Genomic DNA, 20,378 nt, shown 5'->3' on the forward strand with positions numbered 1-20,378 from the left:
CATAAACAAAGTAATGTGGGTCGAAGCAACGGCCAGTCGTTTCCGTTATGTCGCAAGCGTTGGAGTTCTGACCGAAATATGCTGAGTCGGTTCTACTGACCACACACAAACCCATGGCATAATCTTTATATATTTATTATGTATTTAGGTTTAGATTCATGTTTTCCATTTATGTACTTAGCTTTAGTCTTTTATACTCTCCATTCTTATAATCAGTTTTGTCCAGACAATTATTCAATAAAGAACGATTGGCTTTACTCCGGCACGCCGCCGTTAATATTTGATCTATTAATTTACACTGTTGAGCCACAAGGCCAATAGTCCAACAAGGGGTCGAAGTCAAGTCCCCCAACATAACCATCCTAAAGTTAATTGAATTAAGAAGTGGCTGAGACGTATCAGCAACATCCGCCGCTGGACCAAGGAATCAATACTGCTCCAGAAGGAAGTTGAATACATATAACTTGAGACGTGTCAGCAACACCCGCCGCTGGACCAAGGTATCAATACTGCTCCAGAGGGAAGTTGAACTAATATAACTTACACACACAACTATTTTTTTTTATTGTTGCCTGCACACTTTACCAAACTTAAATACAATTCTTATATGCGCATTTTGCTTTCTGCCTATCTGACAATTGCACCATGAAAAAAATTGCGATTTTTTTTTTGGCAAAGAGATTTTTCTATAAAAAAAATTATCGAGCATTGCTTTGAATTGGTAAAATAAAAACACATTCATAAAAACTAAATTTTAAAAATATTTTAAATGAGTGAACAAACTAATAAAATTTATATATCATCAAATCATCAAGTATTAGTTCGCAAATATTGCAAATGGAATGTTTAAGGATATGATTGACTGACACTCACGGCCCAAATCACATATGTATGTACGTGTGTTCTATAGCACACAACCACACATAATACACATTTATAGACCTGCTTACATACGTTCATATGTTCTTATTTGATGCTTGTACCAATTATACAATATAACAAGTCTGTTTGGCTACTTAGTTGCTATACATAATGCGATGGCGTAAGCGTAGTCGTAAGCGCTTAGCGATTTCGAAAATTTCGTTGAAAATGGTTTATTTAAAATACTAGGTATGTAGGATGCTTTGTAAATTTAAGTAAGTAGTAATGCTAAGTACTCTTTCGAAACAGATTACGATTTAAGCAAATCGCGTTTGCACGTTATAGTGTTGATATGCATCCAATCGACATACATACAATGCAATTTAAATCATATAACATTTCCTCTATAGCTCCACTCTTCGCTCAGAATATTTTCTTTAGGACATTTTAGTTGAAAAATGCATTGTTCCTAGAACGACTTTTGCAGTTGTAATGCATACATAAATCAACAAAAAAATTAGTAATATGTAAATGCATATTTAAAATGTAATTAATTAAGTGTCTTCTCAACCTCGGAACGGTCTTCTATCACATGTACATATTTTTAGTGCTCGTGTGCATTCATAAATACTCGTAAATGTTTTTAAATTAATATTTAGTAATAATTATATAAATATGTAGTTAGTGTTATTAAATTTCGTGTGTGTAGTTAGCGAGTTGTTGTGAACTTTTCTAAGCCATTTTAATGGCATCTTAGTTTGGTTTGTCGTAGTATAATAAATATCTTTTTTAAATGCTAAAAAATATGTACTAAATAGGTGTATGTTCTCTACGCCAAACTATTTATTATTTTAGTTGGTCAATACGCGATAACTCTACTCAAAATTACCCATTAATCCAAAAATCATATAGAAAATGCTTTTAGAAATTCATTTAATATATATCTGTTAAAGTCAGAACCAGTCTATTCACTATTTTCTCATTATTTCATTCGCCTAGCTCATATTTATAGTATGTATACATGTGTCCAATTTACAACCAATTTGTGTAATAATATAAAGGGTATTCCAATAAGAGGTGCTATTTAGATAAAATATCAACGGTTTCGTTACTTGTGTGGCACGAGCGCCGTCTTGTTGAAAATAAACGTTGCCCAGATCAATACCATTCAATTCCCACCATAAAAAATCGTTAATTATCTCTCGATAGCGTAATCCATTCACTGTAACTGTTGCTTCAGCTTCATTTTCGAAAAAGTAAGGTCCAATGACTCCGCCGGACCATAAACCGCACAAAACAGTCACACGTTGAGGATAGAGAGGCTTTTCACCAATAATTATTGGATTTTCTGTTTGATAACGAAGTCACCGAGGTGGAAATGGGCTTCATCACTCAAGATGATTTTTCGAAGAAATTCCGGATCATTTTCATGCATTTCAACGACCCAATCAGCAAAGACACGAGGTTGTTGATGGTCGGCCGGCTTGAGTTCTTGTGTTAATTGGACTTTATAAGCCTTAAGACTAAAATCCTTTTGCAAAATACGCTGTAATGACGTTTGTGGAATGCCTAATTCCATGAACGACGAGGAATGGGCAAATCTGGGTTTTCTTCAACACTTTCGGCTGCAACAGCAATATTTTCGGCTGTTCTTGAGCGACGTGCACGGTTTTTATTCTTCACATCACTGACTTGTCCCAACAGCTCGAATTGTTTCACCAATCTCTGTATTGCGGTCCGACAAGGTGCTTCACGATGACCCAAAAATGTTCGAGTTTTCGAACCGTTTTTAGGCACCCTGTACGATTTAATGCAGGGCTATCTGAACGTAGTTGTTCGATGGACAGCGAACTGCGGCTTATCGGTAAATCCTCTTAAGACGGAGCTCGTCCTTTTCACGGGGAAATATAAAATACCCAGAGCTGTCAACTGTCAGCTGTCAACTCCCCTCGAGGGGGGGCGCTCCGTTGGTGCTTTCTGACAAGGTGAAGTACCTAGCTCTAATCGTTGACAGTAAGCTAACGTGGAAGCCCAACATTGAGGAGAGAGTAAGGAAGGCAACAATCGCCTTGTATAGATGCAAGACTTGCTTTTAGCTCTATAATAAATAATATAAATATAATATAATTATATGGAGTCGTTGTCTGGTGGAACTCACTGGAGAGGATGACATCAGTTAAATGACATCAGGCAGAATTGCCGCTGCACTTAGCGCAATCAGACTGAGGGGCTTGGGCTATAAGCTCAATCTCACATATGGGCACTCAAGCATCCTCAGAAACTTTGAGTTCATACCCCGTCGACGGATCCGTGTGTACCCTCGCTTAGTCCAAGCGGAACTTTCTCCACCCATATTCCAACAAGGGAAGAGTGGACCGGGGGCAACACTTGGGGACAGGGCCTGGTTAACCTGTTCACGGATGGCTCGAAGTTGGACGGTAGGGTTGGAGGAGGAGTATTCTGCAAAGAGCGTAATAACTGTTAAGAAGGTAAATATTTACTCCGATAGCCAAGCGGATATTAGGGCATCAGAATTCTTCGATATAAGGATAATTTGGATACCTGGTCATAGTGACAATGCTGGAAACTGCGAAGTCGAAGAGCTGGCCAGACAAAGACCTGTGAGGTAGTGTGCCCGCGAAAGGAGAGGATCGGGATCCCCTTGACAACCTGCGCTCTAGGGGCAAGTACATGAACATGTAAGGGCGCGAAATCATTCTGGCCAAGTTTGGATAGGAGGCATTCGAGGGATATTCTGAAAATGACAAAATCTCATCTCTCAAATTTCGTGGGCATCCTTACGGGGCACTATCCGCGGGGTATACATGCCGTGAGACTCCGAATTACTTCGAGTCCTGTTTGCGTCAGCTGTATGGAGGATGAGGTGGAATCATCTCAGCACCTGCTCCTTAGCTACCCAGCCCTCGCGGGGATTGATAACAAAAATCTGATGAACTTCATCAGCAGCATAAAAAGGCTAACACAACCGCAAATTAGTCACCGTTCTTAGACCACAAGTATTCAAACCTCCCCATAGCTCTCCTTTTTGTCCTATCGTTTTTTCCTTCACTTCTTTTTCCTCTCTTGCAATGGTATCAGAAAGGATGAATCAAACTTCTTTCGTCCAAGTTTGCCCACTCTCTGGGCAACCTTTACTACCTAACCTAACGAACCGTCTCTGCCAAATTTTCACTCTTTTTATTGTGAATTTTAATAATTTCAATGCGTTGTTTAAGCGTGTATCGTTCCATTTTAATTAATGGCGTAGTTTCTACTTGTCAAATATCAAAAAATTACAGCTTCAAAAGTGGCATCTACCGAAGTAGCGGGCTATTCAAAATAACACCTGTTATTGGAAAACCCTTATTAAAAAATAGATAGGGAGAGTAGAAAAAATTAATACTGCAAGAATACAATAAGAGCTTTCATGTACCAGTATATTGACTTAACCGTAGTGGAGCAGAAGGCCTTCAGCTTCTCCAATGGTCCTAATGTCCTTGATGAACAAATTTTTAACACTTAGAGGCTCGACTCTCATCATCCTCTTGTCCCAGTAGATACGATTCAATAATTCAGTATCAAATGTGATTGTTATTATTATATATTATATTTCAACTCATTCAATGCAATAACTGATAAAAATACAATATGTAATTCAAAAACTTTACTTCATATAATGGAATTATTTTAGCTGGAGGAGTCTGTGCAGAAAATGCTGCCGCGTGTACCGTTACCACTACAGGCGGCCACCTCACGTTTGGTTAATAAAGATGCTACTGCCAGGCCGACGGCGCAACTGCTGCAACTGACTAAGTACTTTATGTAAGTAGGAATGATAAGCAGTTACGTAAAAATATAATTACTATATACTTACATGTGATACACATCAAATGCCTGTAAATATAATAGAAACTTGTACACATGCCATATGTACGCAATAATAGCGACTCACAACCTCTTTAATTATATACCCTTTTAAGGGGTTACATACATCCAGCAGCGCCAAAAATGTGCTAAAAGAAAAGTTGTTTCTAGAAGGGATAACAATAGAAATAAATATAAAAAAATTGTGTCCATTGTTTATTAGTACTTAAACTTTATAATTTTAATTTTTTCTTTACTAAAATTAGTATATAAAAAATTACGTGACCCAAAGTACATGAAAAAAAGTTGCCCCACGGTCTGCATCAATTCTTGTAAAATAAAGTTGTAGTTATAGCCTGACGAGCCGGATCTTTGAATTGCGAAAAATTTTACAATTAAATTATGTTTATAAAATTTTTTAATAAAAATATCAAAAAATAAAAATAAAAAAATATTAAAAAAAAACGCATCAAAAAATATTAAAAACTGTATGAGTTATCACGCAGACCGGGCCGGAAAAAGCAGTTTCGAGAAAAACGAGTTAAAACTTTCAAGTGCATTTCGCTCGAGGTCGCGCGACTAATGAGTTTTAAGTCTTTGGACTTAAATTAAAACCACCAAAGTTATTTTGTTCACTATTTTTGTTTAGACAAAATCAACCTTCTTGGTTGTTGTGAATCTACAGACTGACTTCAAATAATTTCCTTAATTCTAATAACACTTGTTTTGCGCTCACTTTATGCAGTACTTTATGCTTATTGAGAGCATAACTGCATTGAGCGAGAAACGTGTCGGTGTAATATTACATACTAGCAAATCTTTTAGTGGGAACCTTTACTTGTGAAATCTTAGTATCTTAGCATTTAAATAGTTTGGTGTATGATTCCAATTTCATTATATGTAAGACAATACTCTCACAACTCAAAAAAAGAGAAATAAATAGATAGGGTGGTGGAGTGATGGTACGTAACTCCTCCCCCCTTTGTCAAAAGATTCTCCTCGATCCTATGGTTTGTTATATTTTAAGCCGTATTTCTCTTTAATGGCTTCCAGTTCCACATCCTCAGATTTTTTTTCAATTTTATTGATAATCTTAATTTTATTATTATTTTTTCTTAACTACAATATCACAATAATTTTAACAATGCTTACAAAAAAGAAAGTGCTTATTGCATAAGGAACATTTCTATGATATTTTAATTCTTTTATTTCTTTAATATTTTCAACATAGGTTTAATAAAATTTGTTGCTATTTTAATGGCAATAATTAACTTAGGTTTTTCGTATTTCATTATACCTAATTTTAGTAATTTTAGCTTATAAAAATCAATGTTGTAACGTTCTATTTCATTGGCCGTCAATATACTAGGGTTTAAAATCGTATGTCTAGCCGCTGATATGTTATCTTGAATTTGATTAAGCCTATTTTCCAAGTATCTGATTTTTTGCATTTGGTCTAAGTATAGCAAATATCTTACAATTTCGCTGTTCCTGGTTTTAATTTCGTTAAAAGCTGCCTGGATTCTTTTTCTGTCTTCTTCTATATTATTTTTTAGTAGGTTTAAAGTGTCGTTAAAGTGTAGGTTTATCTGAATTCGTTTATTAACTGTTTCAATAACGTTGTGATTATTTTCATCCGTAACTTTTAATGAATCCTTATGGAGAATGTCTTAATTTTTAATATTGGATTCAATTTGTAAAATTATTATATGTATTTATTTCGGTTGAATCTATTAAATGTATTACGGTAATTGTTTCGTTTATTACTTTCACTTCTCTTAATTTAATTTGAGTGTAACCTGTTTCTTCCAATATTTTGTTGACTTGCAATGTCCCTTGAGTCCCTGTTACCAATATCGCTATCACCAGTACGAATGTTGCCACCTGAAAATTTATTTGGCCTTTTAATATTGGATGTATGAATATTTTACAATTTCCTTTTTATAAATTTAGGTTCTTCTTTATGCCTCAAACTTTTGTAATTTTTTATAAATCCTTCCAGTCGATTCTCTGAATAGTTTTCCCGTTTTTTGGTTTTGTTTATAAATTGTGGTTAACTTTGGTCTTTTATTAATTTCTGATCAACTTTGTAATTTTGAACTTCTTGTGGAGTAGTTTTTATTGTACGATGGAAAGAATTGTTATAAAATTTTATGGCCTTCTGCATTTGAGTTATAATTGGGCGTTTTTCCTCTAGGTTTAATATTCGAATGCGTTCTGTTAGAGTAACCCTCTAGTCTCTCAATATCAGCATTTCCTGTATGACTGTTTGGTTTAGTTACGTGAAACTCAATTCCGTCCCTAGTTAAAAAATCTCTAACATTTTTGGAATTAAACTCATTGTCAAACACAAACTTTTCAATGGAACCCTTAATTGATAAAAATTCGTTTATTTTGCCAATAATAGTTTGATTATTCCTATCGGGTAGGTAAAACGCAACAGCATGTTTTGAAAATTTGTCAAGAAAAATTATAAATGAGTGTTTACTATTAACATAAGTATCGACATGAACAATTTTATTAGTAGAAGTAGGAGTCTCAGTTAAATGGAATTTATTTCTTATTGGATTTCTATCATATTTTCCTCCAGAGCATATGTCACAGTTATTTATAATTTCAGGTATTTTTATTTTTAGTTGAGGATGATAAACCTTGTGCTTCATGCCCTCGTAAGTTACTAATATTCCAGAATGCCCAGTTTCGTACTTATGAAACAGAGATATTTGCTTTCTTAACTCGCTTTCATCCTGGATGTCCTGTGCTAAAAAGCTACATCTTACAAATGATAGCCGTTCACTACTTAAGAAATTGTTAATTAAAATTTGCTGTAATTTGTTGTATTCATGATCATTAATTTGGGAAAATATCGCCACTTTTCCTTTATCAAAATTTCTTCGGACTATATTAGTTACATTGTCAGAGTCAATATCTTGTTTATCGATAAAGATTCTTTTGTTTTTGAAATTTTCCATGACCTCAACTTCCTTGTTTTTTACTAAAATGAGTTGGTTTTTGAACCTATTTACTATGGTATCTAAAATAGAAATATGATCATTGAAGTTCTCTGCCTGAGAATGTACGGTTTCAAGGGAATGGTTGGATTGAACTTCTAGAGATATATCAGATTGATTTGCTGCTTCTTCAGCATTTAGATTTTTTATTACAAAAGTTTCGTTAAGAGTGATTCCTAAATCATCAGAATCTAAAGCGTTTATATCACACTTTTCGCAATTAATGCGACGGAGAAAGTCTGCTAATTTATTTTCTTTGCCAGCAATGTAATCAAATTTGGGTCGTATTCCCCTAATTGAACTAGCCATCTCTGTAATCTCGGGCTTATATCTTTACCCGAGTTTTTGACTTGCAACCACTTTAGTGGTTGATGATCGGTTTGGAGATCAAATTCTCTTCCAAAAAGATAAGGTCTATAGTATTTGACTCCCCACACTTTTGCCAATAGCTCTTTTTCAATAGTGGAATAATTTTTTTCGTGATTATTTAGTGTTCGCGATGCGAATGAAACAGGATGACCATCTTTGGTCAAAACCGCACGGATATTTTAAAATAGGCGGACTTGTTATAATATCCTTTAGTTTTTCAAAAGCTATAATATAATTTGGGTCTCTTATGTTGATTTTAGCATTTTTCTTTAAATATCGATCATGGGGTAAGCTACTTTAGAATAGTCTTTTATAAATTTTCGGTAGAAACCTGTTATTCCTAAAAATGATTTATCTGCTTTTGTGTTGTCGGAAGCTTCAATTTTTGAATTACTTCGACCTTAGCTGGATTTGGCTTAACACCTTTAGGTGTAAGTATATGACCTAAAAATTCGGTTTCCTTCTTTAAGAAGCTACTTATCAATTTGAATTTTAAGTCATGCTGTTTTCAAAGTTTGAAATATTTTTTAATATTTTGTATATGTTCTGATAAAGAAGTACTGAATATTAAGATGTCGTCTAAATAGACAACACAAATTTTATTTATATACTAACGAAGGACTGAATTCATAAGTCGCTGGAAAGTCGAAGGGGCATTTTTAAGCTCAAATGGCATTCTTATGAATTCGTAATGGCCAAAAAGTGTAGAAAAGGCGGTTTTTTCTCTGTCATTTTCATCTACAACAATTTATGAAAACCTTTCGCAAGATCAATAGAAGAGAAGTATTGAGCTTTGCCCAATTTATCAAGAATTCCTTCCATATTGGGAATTGGAAATTTATCATTAACAGCAATTTCATTTAGCTTCCGATAATCTACAACAATTCGCCATTTTTGATGCCAGAATTGTCGATCTTCTTTGGCACTACCCATAAAGGACTATTATAAGGTGAATTGCTTTCCTTAATTATGTTTTGCTCTAACATTTCTTTGATTTGTTTCTTTATTTTTTCTTCGTGAATTTGGGGGTACCTATACACTTTTGAATATACAGCTCTATCAGTTGATGTAATTATTTCATGTTTAATTTCATGGGTTGCAGAAAGCTTATCACCCTCTTTATAAAATAAATCTTTGAAACTGTGCAATAACCTCGTTATCAATTGGGTTTCTTCCGAATTTAGATGTCTCAGATTCAATTTTTCTAGGTCGCTGTGTTCAAGTGAGCAAATTTCTACACTATTGTATGGATTGTAATTTCTAAACGGTATATGTTTATCTAGTATAGTAATAAATTTATTCTCTACATCAATCTTAGCTTTAAGAGCGATGAGAAAATTTTGACCTATTATTGCTGAATAAATTTTGCTATGGAAATCAATAACCTTCCAAGAGAAGGTACCTGAGATATTAAATTCTCTAGGTATTGGGGTAACTAATTTGTGTGTCACTTGGTTTATTCCGTTTATGGTTCTGAGTTGTTGAGTGGGAAAAGTATTCCCAAGGACATTAGGTTTAATTATGCTTGTTTCTGATCCGGTGTCTATGATACATCTAATTTTACAATTTCCAATTGTTACTAATATTATGGGCAATTGTGTGGAGAAGCCGTCGTATAAAAATTTACGTCCTCCTCTTCTTTCAAATTACCGATATCTATTGGCTCTGGTTCTTGTTGATACGCATTAGTTTGGCGTTGTTGCCTACTATGATAAGATTTTCTAGTTTGAGAAGAATTTGGTTGATTGTACTGAAATAATTTACTGGAATTTAATTGCTGTGTTGAATTTCTGCTGTAATTTTCAACTGGAAAATTATTTATTAATCTGTATTGTGACATGTGGGAACGCTCTGAATTCTGCCAGTTGAAATTTCGGGTTTGAATGCTACTATTCCGTTTAAAGTTGCCATTTTGGAAGTTATTATTTGGCTTAGATTTTTGCCAATTTGTATTTTGAAAACAATTATTAGTATTCCAATTATTGCTATGAAAACTATTACTTAGCTTTAATGATTGCCAATTGTTGTTTGTTTTTCGTTCACTTTGTATATTAATCCTATTGATAAATGCAATGTCCCTTGTGTCATCTAATAGTTTCAATTTGGTATATTTTGTAATTATCTCATTCAAAGTCGCATTTTCACTTAAATGAGCCCTAATTGGTCCGTCAATTTTTTCTAATAATATGTCTACCAGGTCCCTGTCTACATTTTCTGGTCGGTAGATACCAGGTTTTAATAGGTCAGACAAGTATATATCATTAATATTAAATTTGGAAATTTCAAAAATATTAAACAGTTCTCTTAAATTTCTTACTTTTATTGTCCGGCACAAGTTGAAGACTTCTCCGTAGGTCGTCTTTGGGCTGCATTCTTGTTGAATTTTTCCCTTCATTTCCTCCCACGAAGCGCCGCTTTCTAGTTCTCTTACACGCCGGCCAGCATTGCCATGAATCTTCTCATCGGCCACAAATCTCAAACAAAACTGAATAAGGCTCAGATTTGTTCCGCATAAAGTAAGAGTGGAATCTACAGCAATGATAAAGGCCCTTGAGTTTTGATTTTCTGAAAGGGGATTCAAGCATCGAAATTGGTCGATGACATCCTTGGCGGTCATGTTAAAATTAAATTCCTGTTGTTGGTGTTGTGTTTGTTGTTGTTGCTGCTGCTGTATTAAGCGTTGCTGCTGCAGTTGTAATTTTTGATGAGTTTGAGTTCAGTAATGAGTTTTAAGTATTTGGACTTAAATTAAATCACCAAAGTTAATTTTTTTTCACAATTTTTATTTTAAACAAAATCAACCTTCTTGGTTGTTGTGAATCTACAGACTGACTTCAAATAATTTCCTTAATTCTAATAACACTTGTTTTGCGCTCACTTTATGCAGTACCTTATGCTTATTGAGAGCATAACTGCATTGAGCGAAAAACGTGTCGGTGTAATATTGCATACTAAGCAAATCTTTTGGTGGGAACCTTTACTTGTGAAATCTTAGTATCTTAGCATTTAAATAGTTTGGTGTATGATTCCAATTTCATTAAATGTAAGACAATACTCTCACAACTCAAAAAAAGAGAAATAAATAGATAGGGTGGTGGAGTGATGGTACGTAACTCGCGCATTTAAAGCAAGAACTTAAAATGATTTTTTTAATTTAATTTGTTAACTTACGTCTAATCTCCCATTCCAGCTTCATATTGTATGCCTTCCTGATCGACGAGACGTTGCGGCCTCTTTTGTTGCTTTCAATGATCAATGATCAATTGTTCGCTTCGAATGATCAAATACAACTAACCTTTAGTTTCATAAACTTTAGCATATCGACCCTATAATGTTTTATGGATGTCCTTATACATACTTTAGAATAACAAAAGAACCGGCAGGCTAAAAGGCTCCGAAAATAACGGCCAGCTGCCTCAAACGAAGGACAGCTTACTGTGCGCATCAAACTCTCGTCGGGCAGTTACATTTTCTACCATAACTTTGTATCCATGGGGAATTTTTACAATCGACTTATAAAGAATAATAATCTGTAAATAAAACAAATCAATTTAAAAAAAATTCTGGACGAATGTATCCCCTTAAAGGGCGATATTAATTTTGTTTTGAAGTTTGAGCTTTACCCTGGTCATATAACATAACTCAAAATTCTTCATAAATATATGCTCGTGGATACCAAAAGCAAATCTATGAAATTTTTTTGTCATAAACCATATAGGCTTTATTTTATTCGAAAATTGGATTCATATCTTTCCCATCGCCGAGCAAATTTTTGTTTTCGTGGTTCCACTTGTCGTCGAACTTTTTCTTTTAATTTTTACAAAACTCAAGTACGCAATCAGATTGAGCTAAGTCTGTGCTGTATGTCCTAGCTAATTGAAATTTAACTCTAGATATACCAACGGACCAAATTAACCGATTTAGAAATGAGTTCCTAAATTTTCTCCATTAGTTTAAGTTCTAATGTTTGATGTATGTAGTTATATGAAAAATATTATTTATTTATATCCGATAATTATATAAAACTTTCTATTTATTATTGTTAAATTTGCTGAGATAGGTATGTGGTATACCTACACTTACCAACTGGTCAAAATGGCTGGTGAACTGATAAAGCATGAATCCCGAGGAAGACCACAAAGAAGTATAGCTTTGGTTCTACAACATTTGCAAAAAGGCATGTAATTGAAGGAAAAGTTAGCAGCGCTTTTTCTTTGATAATAAGAAAAATATTATAATAACACTTGGGCTGAAAAGTCCCAGATCTAACACATAGATGTTAATACTAACCTTAAAGGGACATCTGTTGAAATTTCATGCGAGTTATGGTGCCAAGAGTGACCTTACTTTTGTTATTTTAAAAACAGTGAATCATAAAGAATTTCGTTCTTTAATTTTACATTGCTTCTTGATGGGAAAAATACCGTTCAAGCGAAGAAATGGCTTGAAAAGAGTTATGGGATCTCCGCCCCATCAGAAACAATAATAAAACAATGGCTTGCTGACTTCAAACGTGGTCGTAGAGACTTCGGTGATTCACAACGCAGCGGACGTCCAAATGAGGCGGTAACACCAGAAAGCATAAAAAAATCCACAAAATCGTTTTGAACGATCGAAAAGTGAAGTTGCGTGAGTCAGCTGCCATCGTAAAGATATCAGAGGAAAGGCTTTATATTGCATGAGTATTTGACTATGAGGAAGTTCTAATCAATGTGGGTGCCACCTTTACTAAAAACAGTAAAAAAATGTCAATAAAAACAATGGAAAAACTACATGAATAGAATTTCGAATTACTCCCACATCCAGATTTAGCTCCCAGCAACTACTGGTTGTTCGCAGACCTATAAATAGGTTCGCCGGTAAGAAATTCCGCTGAAGAGGTTAAATAGTATTGAAATGTTAGAGTGGCACTAGAATGATTGCATTGTTCTTGATGGAAATTACGTTGATGAATAAAGCTAATTTGGAGCAAAAAAAAGCGTTTTGAGCAAAAAAAAAGTCCGGGACTTTTCACCACATATTCAATATAATAAGAAATTCACAGAAATGAAAGCTTCAACAATTCTTGGGGAAAAGTAGCTTCTATAAGAGGAAACATTTTATTAACTTTTAACAATTTTTTATAGGCGTAGTGCCTATGAGAACAAACATTTTTTTGTAGTTTTTCACTTGTGCCCATAAAACCGGTGACTTGAGTTTTTAGACAAACGATGACTAGGAAAGATTTCACGGATATCTTGCAATTTGCAAATATGAAAAAAAACGAAATTAAAAACTGAAAATCGACAAATTCGCCCTAATTTCAAAATTTGTTTAATCCTTTCACTAAAAATTGTAAAATTTGCTATGTGCCAAGAGAAAATACTGCTGTTGATGAATAATTATTTCTCCCTAATCGCAACGGATTTGGCAAGTAACTTAGGCAAAAATGGAAATAAACCAGCATCAATATCTTCGGGTGAGTTCTTTGTCCTAAAACTAATTGAGCCATTTATTGGTTGGCAAATCGCTCGTTTCAAAAGTTTTGGAAAAAAATACGACTTTAGTTGGAACTATTTATTCAAATGAAAAGGGGTTACCAAAAGTTTCCAAACAAAAAGGAGATAAATTGCCTAAATTTTCAAATTTACTTCACAACGGTGTACAAAGATAAGTAAAATAACTTTCTTATTTCACTTAGCTCTAAGTTTATTTCCCCAAAACTTTAACAAACCCGAAAAAAGCTTCCTGAAACCATTTCATTGTACAACCGCACTAAATTTAGTGTGAATACAACGGATCAAATGGCTAAAAAATACAGTGTTAAGTCAGGATCTCAGAGATGACCTTTAAAATTATTTTTTAATATCGCCGACATGGCGGCAAATAACTCACGGGAACAAATATTACCAGTAAGGAATTCTTTTTTCAATTAGCAGATGAACATTCTACTGGATATCAAGATTCATTCGAACCAAAAAACCAGAATTAACTACTGATGGCAGATTAAACAGAAAATTCTACAAGAAAATCCTATCAAATTGGATTTGCAACAAAAATAAAGCCACACAATATCTATGTGGGTTGTAAAAAATATGTTTGTAAGAAATGTGCATTAAACCAAATCTCAGTTTGCTTAAATTGAGCTAATAAAAGCTAAAAATCAAACTACTATTAGTTAAATTTATAAAAAATCTATGAATAAAAAATGAATTACATGACTCTAAAAACCCCAGTAAATATAAATAATAAATATTTTGTTTGAAAAGATGTCCAGGTCAAAATGAGCGGTGAAGTATATATCAATGCTTGGTATGTCTATTGTTAATAATATATTAATTACACTCAGAGATTTGGACTAACGCCCTATTATTTGATACCAAGAATGATAGAATACAAGATTCCGCCCATCAGATAGGCGTGACGTCATACGGGTGCAGTTGCGTGAGAGAATTTGAAAATGTGAACAAGAACGAATAAAGAAGAAGAAATACACAAACAACACGCGAATAAATTGCACAAGTGTGATGTCACGCATACAGCAATTTCGTCAAATTCACAGAGAGGGGAATAGTGGTGTATTCTTTGCATTATGATATTATATATATAATGGTTCTTGTCCATAGTGGGTTTCAAACCTGGTCCAGGGTGCCGCCAAACAGTTTATACTCAGAAGAATATTTCATATCAGAGTTTCTTAAGAATATACATTTTTTTAATTTATTTACCATATTTAAGTAATATGCTATTGAAGCTGTGAGTATTTTAAACGACCGCGTTTGACCTTTCAAAGGGTACGCATTGCTTGCAGGCCTTCAGTTTGCTTTGCAGCACATTGATTTAGCTGATCTAATTGCTGTGTTTCCTGCAAGTGCCGCTGCTTTGTAGAAGGGTGCTAAAGAGCTATTTTCTTTTTTGTTAGTTAATAAATAACCAAATGACGACAAAGGCGATTAGCAGAGCCAAGAAACACCATAAGTTCATCAACAATAGTACGAGTATGCATACATATGTAAGAAGAAACAACAGAACCGCGAGATTTGCGAAAGTATTTTGCAGTCCTGCGAGAAGAATGTCGTAAAGAGAAATTAAATAAAAAGCCTGAGAGAGATTGGCTGCATCAGCGTTTGAGACGATATTGTTACAGTTGCACGTCCATGTCCAGTGGCTTTGGTTTCAACATATCGGTCTCATTAAACTTTTCCATGGTACTTGACACTCATTAATGGAAGAGGTACTATGTACTCTAAACTATGAAAATACGTAATACTATAAAGAAAGTGGGAAATATCAAATATGACAATTTTACTTGTTAACGTAGCCGTCGAGATGAAAATGTGCCTCAAACGACAAAATGATTTTTTGAGTAAATATTTTTTCAACTGCTCTAAAACTCCCAGCGATATCGGAGCGGGTGATAATTTGCCTTGAATTTTTGAGTCAAATGACCTAAGGGAATATACTGGGGTTAACGTTTAGTTGATGAGTTGATGTTCTCGGGTTCATAATCGGTTCACTTTCGATAGCCACAACTATGTACATATATAAATTAAAGTTCTAACGCGGGTGAGCGTTAAAAAAAATAAAATAAAACGCTTGCTTCCAAAGTCAAACTTGAAGTGATTCTTTTATTCCTACGTTATTTCTTTTATACCAAATTTTTAATTGTTTATATTTACAGTAAATATTTCACTATTGGATGAGCTTATTTCATCATCCAATTAGTGCTTATGCTAGCTTTAAGAAGTATTGCTTACTCTAACTTTTTGTATATATTTGCCGTTATGCGGCTTACCGGAGTAGGGTATTAACTCCCCCTCCTCTAAATCGAAACGTCCCGTCTTCGAATATACAGGGTGGCTGATGAAAGCCGCTACCAAAAAAAATTGAATAACTTTTTTTCTTTTTAAGTTATCTGTTCCATTTCTGTTTTAATTTGCAGATTGATCTTTAGAATTTATTAAAATGGATAACTGGGACACGCAAACAAGAATTTGGATAGTCCGCCGCTATCACGCACTAGAGTCCGTAGTTTTGGTACAGAGAGAGTACAGGCGGATGTTTGGCGGCGATCCCCCGAGCAGATGGACCATAATGAGACTGGTGAATAATTTTGCTGAGCAAGGAACAGTCGCAAGAAGGCCTTATCATCGAAACCCACCAGTTCGGACGGAGGAAACGATCGCTGCTGTAGCTGCAGCTATACAAAGCAATCCAAGGGTTTCAACAAGAAGCTTATCTGCTCAACTTGGTGTCAGCCGACAGTCTTTGCAAACAATAATGCACAAAGATTTAGACTTATTTCCCTACAAAATTCAAATGGTTAACTAATTGAATGCAGCAGACTTGCCGATTCGCTTGGAATTTTGCCAGAAGATCCTGCAAATGGTGGAAGAAGACCAAAACATGTTAAACTGCCTTTTCATGTCTGATGAGGCCCATTTCGATTTAAACGGCAATGTGAACAAACAAAATTGTCGAATATGGAGTACTTCTAACCCACAGATACTCCACGAGACGGAATTGCATCCTCTTCGCGTGACAGTGTGGTGTGCGGTTTCTTCACGCTGTATTGTCGGACCTTATTTTTTTGAAGAAAATGGTCACACCGTTACGGTTACTGGAGACCGTTATTTGAAAATGCTGAAAGAATTTTTCTATCCAGAACTACGCCGAAAGAGAATTCCTTTCAACTCTGTGTGGTTTCAACAAGATGGGGCAACGTCTCACATAGCCCAGACTGTTATGACAGAGTTGCGACGAAAATTTCCCAATAAACTGATTTCAAGAAACTCCAAATTTCGTTGGCCCCCCAGGTCGCCTGACCTTACTGCACCTGACTTTTTCTTGTGGGGTTTATGTAAACAAGAAGTTTATAAAACAAAGCCAACAAATTTGGATGAACTAAAACAATCCATTCGGGCAACAATTGCGGCTATTCCTGTCGCAACTCTCAAAGCAGCAATGAACAACTTTTTACTAAGATGCCGCACTTGTGTCAACGAGCATGGGGGGCATTTAAATTCAATTATTTTTAAAACTAGTTAAGCTACATTTAATAAAATTTAACGACCTTCAACTTAAAAAAAAAAAAAATGAATTCCATACACTAAAAAAAAAGTTATTTGAGTTTCTTAATGTAGCAAAATTCATCAGCCACCCTGTATATCGGTGATATTCTGAATCGTCAAATCAATATCACTCATTAACATTTCTTTTATATTTTTACTTCTTAATGCTTTTTTGACATATATTTTCTTTATTAATTTATAAACTGTATAAAAAGACAATGACACTATCAATACTGTGGTAAGTGACCACCAAATCTTTTCTTCTTGAATTTCCTGATTTATTTTATTTAATACATTCGAATTTTCAAATTTTAAGTATTCATTTGTAGATTCAACATACTCAGTTATTTCAAAGTTATTAATATAATTAATTTTTACATAATTCCAAATTTTTTCATCAATATTTTCATATGTAACATTATCAATAATAGTATAATTCTTAAAAACTATTAAATAAACTCCATCTAATGTGCGTTCATCAATTACATGCGTTCCAGAAACTAATATGGCCCGCTGTTTTATTTCTTCTATTTCTTTATTTTTCTCTTTTCATTTTTTGCATTTGGTTCTTGCTTTATTCAAAATTTTCGACAAACAAGATTTCCTTTCTTCAATTTTATAGTATGTATTTTTTATTTCTTCTTTACATTCTTTTACATTTACATAATCATTTCCACACTTCGCTATTTTATCCTCAATTATCAATTTACCATCTCTCTGCGCTATAGCCCGAACTTCATAAAATTTACAATCATACAATACCTTTGAATTTGAATTTGAATTACTTTAAACTGTGAATCATCTATTAAATCTGTAATCGTTATTCGTCCGTGTTCATGTCGTGTTATATTTCTTATCTCATCAATGTGCAGAATAGCTGGATTTACAATTCCTACCTTTGCCAAAGTTATAGTTTGTATTAAATTCTGTAATTCATTAATGATATAACTATTCCTACGCTTACTCATCATTCTAATATGTGCATTTCCTTGTAATTCTTTAACCCTCTCAGTTAAATGCGTAATAGCTTTAAACATCTGTGAACTTGTGGTATACTGTTTATTACTATTTTCCACTAATTCATTTAATTTATTGGTTATTAATACTAAATCATCATGATCCGGTGTTCCTGCTATCCATTTCCACAATGTTCCCAACTCATTAATACCTCTTGTAAATCTATGATCCCTTTCCTGCAATTGCTCTATTAATGTCTCCATTAATTCTATTTCCAATTCGTATTCAATTTCATTTACGTCAAAATCCGTACGCATTGTCTTACTTCCATTTACATGAATATATTCATTCCTACTGTGCATTTGTTGTTTCATTTCTTCCAATAAACTCGCAAAATAAGTTATATTTGCAATGTGAAAAATATCCCCATAATCTTCATATAATAAAACATCTCCGTCTTCTATTAAAACATAGTCTTCCCTTGTATAATCAATAATGTCCGTCATCCCGAAAGATATGAATGCTGTAAATAGCACCAATCTCATTCTGTAAATATTAAGATTTAATATTATCCTTGTGAGTTATTCTGTCACGTTTCTGAATTATTATTTTATTTCCCCTATCTTCTTTTACTTTTTGTCTCCTGTATTTCGGTTTTAATTTATTCCTTTCACCTATAACTTTCTCATATACTGTCTGACATGGAGTATAATTTTTTGCTTTTCGCCTTTTATTAGGTACCTTCAACATAACTTCCTGTGCCGATTTTAATTTATCTTTTATATTTTCATGTGGTTTTTTATTGTAAAGCACCTCATACGGTTTTTCTTTAATGATGGATTCTAAATCACTTATTAAATTGAATTCCTCCTTTAAATATCTTCCTATTTCAATGAGAGTAGAATGCACTCTTTCTACCTGACCATTAGTTACTGAATGTCTTGGATCGCAATAATATATTTCAATACTACATCTATTAGCAAATGATCTAAATTGAGCCGATGCAAAACTTGGTTCATTGTCCACTGTAATTCTCTTTACTTCCGGAAATACCTGTAAAGCTTCCAAAATCTTTTCGATTAAATTTGTCTTATCTTCAATATGCTTAACTATCAAGAACTTGGAATAAGAGCCAATCAAAGTTAAAAATTTCAGTTTTTGAGCGTAAAAAATGTCAATATGAACTTGTTCACCTTCTTTCTCTGGAATTGGTGCCCTTCCAATTGGTACCTTTTTGGGTTGTCTATCGTATTTATTCTTATTACATACCTGACAATTTCTAACATATTGCTTGAATTGCTTCACCATTTGGGGCCAATAGTATTGATCCCTGATCTGTGCCACATTTTCCCTATAATTTCTATGTGCTCTACCATGTGTTTGCTCTATAATATTACCCTGGTCCTCTCTATTCGCGACATCAATTGGAAAACACTTCACACGTAAAAATTTCGTTACCGGAAAAGTATCCATCAATACGGTTTTTATTTCATATGCCACTTCCGGAGTACAAAATATTCCTGTAACCAATTTTGGATTTAATTGTTCAGAAAGAACAGGTATTATATTTTCTGGTTTATCATATTCTATTAAAAATCTAGTGTTACCGAAGATTAAAACTCTTTCTTGGGTAGTAATTTTTGCACCTTGATTTATTAATATTTGCTGTTTAAAATGATTCAATGGCTTGTTAGTTTCCCTAATTGAAATTTCATCACTACTCTCGGCTGAATGCTGTGTATTCGCAAATGAATCCTCCGATTCTGAAATTTCATTATTCGATTCTGTTAAATTATTTAACTGCTGTCTCGATAGTGCATCTGCTACAACATTTGTTGCTCCGGGTTTATAGATTATTCTTGGCGAAAATTCTGCAATAAATGCCCTCCATCTTTTCATTTTAATATTAGGGTTTCTTTCAGATATCGCAAACGATAGCGGTTGGTGGTCCGTATAAATTTCTAAATCTTTTACAGCATAAAGGTAATGTCGCAATGTTTTCAATGCCCAAACAATAGCATAAAGCTCCTTTTCGTTAGTTGCATAATTCTGCTCGGTTGAATTCAAGGTCTTTGAAATAAATGTTATGGGTTTTCCTCGTTGTGATAATACAGCCCCCACAGCTACATTTGAAGCGTCGGTATTTAAAATTAATTTTTCATTAAAATCAGGTTGCGATAATTCAATGCATTGGCATAATACATCCTTTAACCTTTCACAAGCGGCTATCCTTCTTGGTTAAGATCAATCCTTGTCTTTTTTGATA

The 20,378-nt window shown here is 34.0% G+C and overlaps 1 protein-coding gene across 1 annotated transcript in view; it reads left to right on the forward strand.

The window, feature by feature from the left end:
* LOC128862065 (uncharacterized) overlaps positions 1-20,378 on the forward strand; it is a 354,012-nt gene that overhangs the window by 232,258 nt on the left and 101,376 nt on the right. The window contains exon 17 of the mRNA XM_054100472.1: positions 4,553-4,683. Within this exon, the coding sequence (XP_053956447.1) occupies positions 4,553-4,683 (131 nt within the window). The remainder of the gene's footprint in view (positions 1-4,552; positions 4,684-20,378) is intronic.

Source organism: Anastrepha ludens, chromosome 4, assembly GCF_028408465.1.
Source record: "Anastrepha ludens isolate Willacy chromosome 4, idAnaLude1.1, whole genome shotgun sequence".
In the NCBI taxonomy this organism is placed as follows: domain Eukaryota; kingdom Metazoa; phylum Arthropoda; class Insecta; order Diptera; family Tephritidae; genus Anastrepha; species Anastrepha ludens.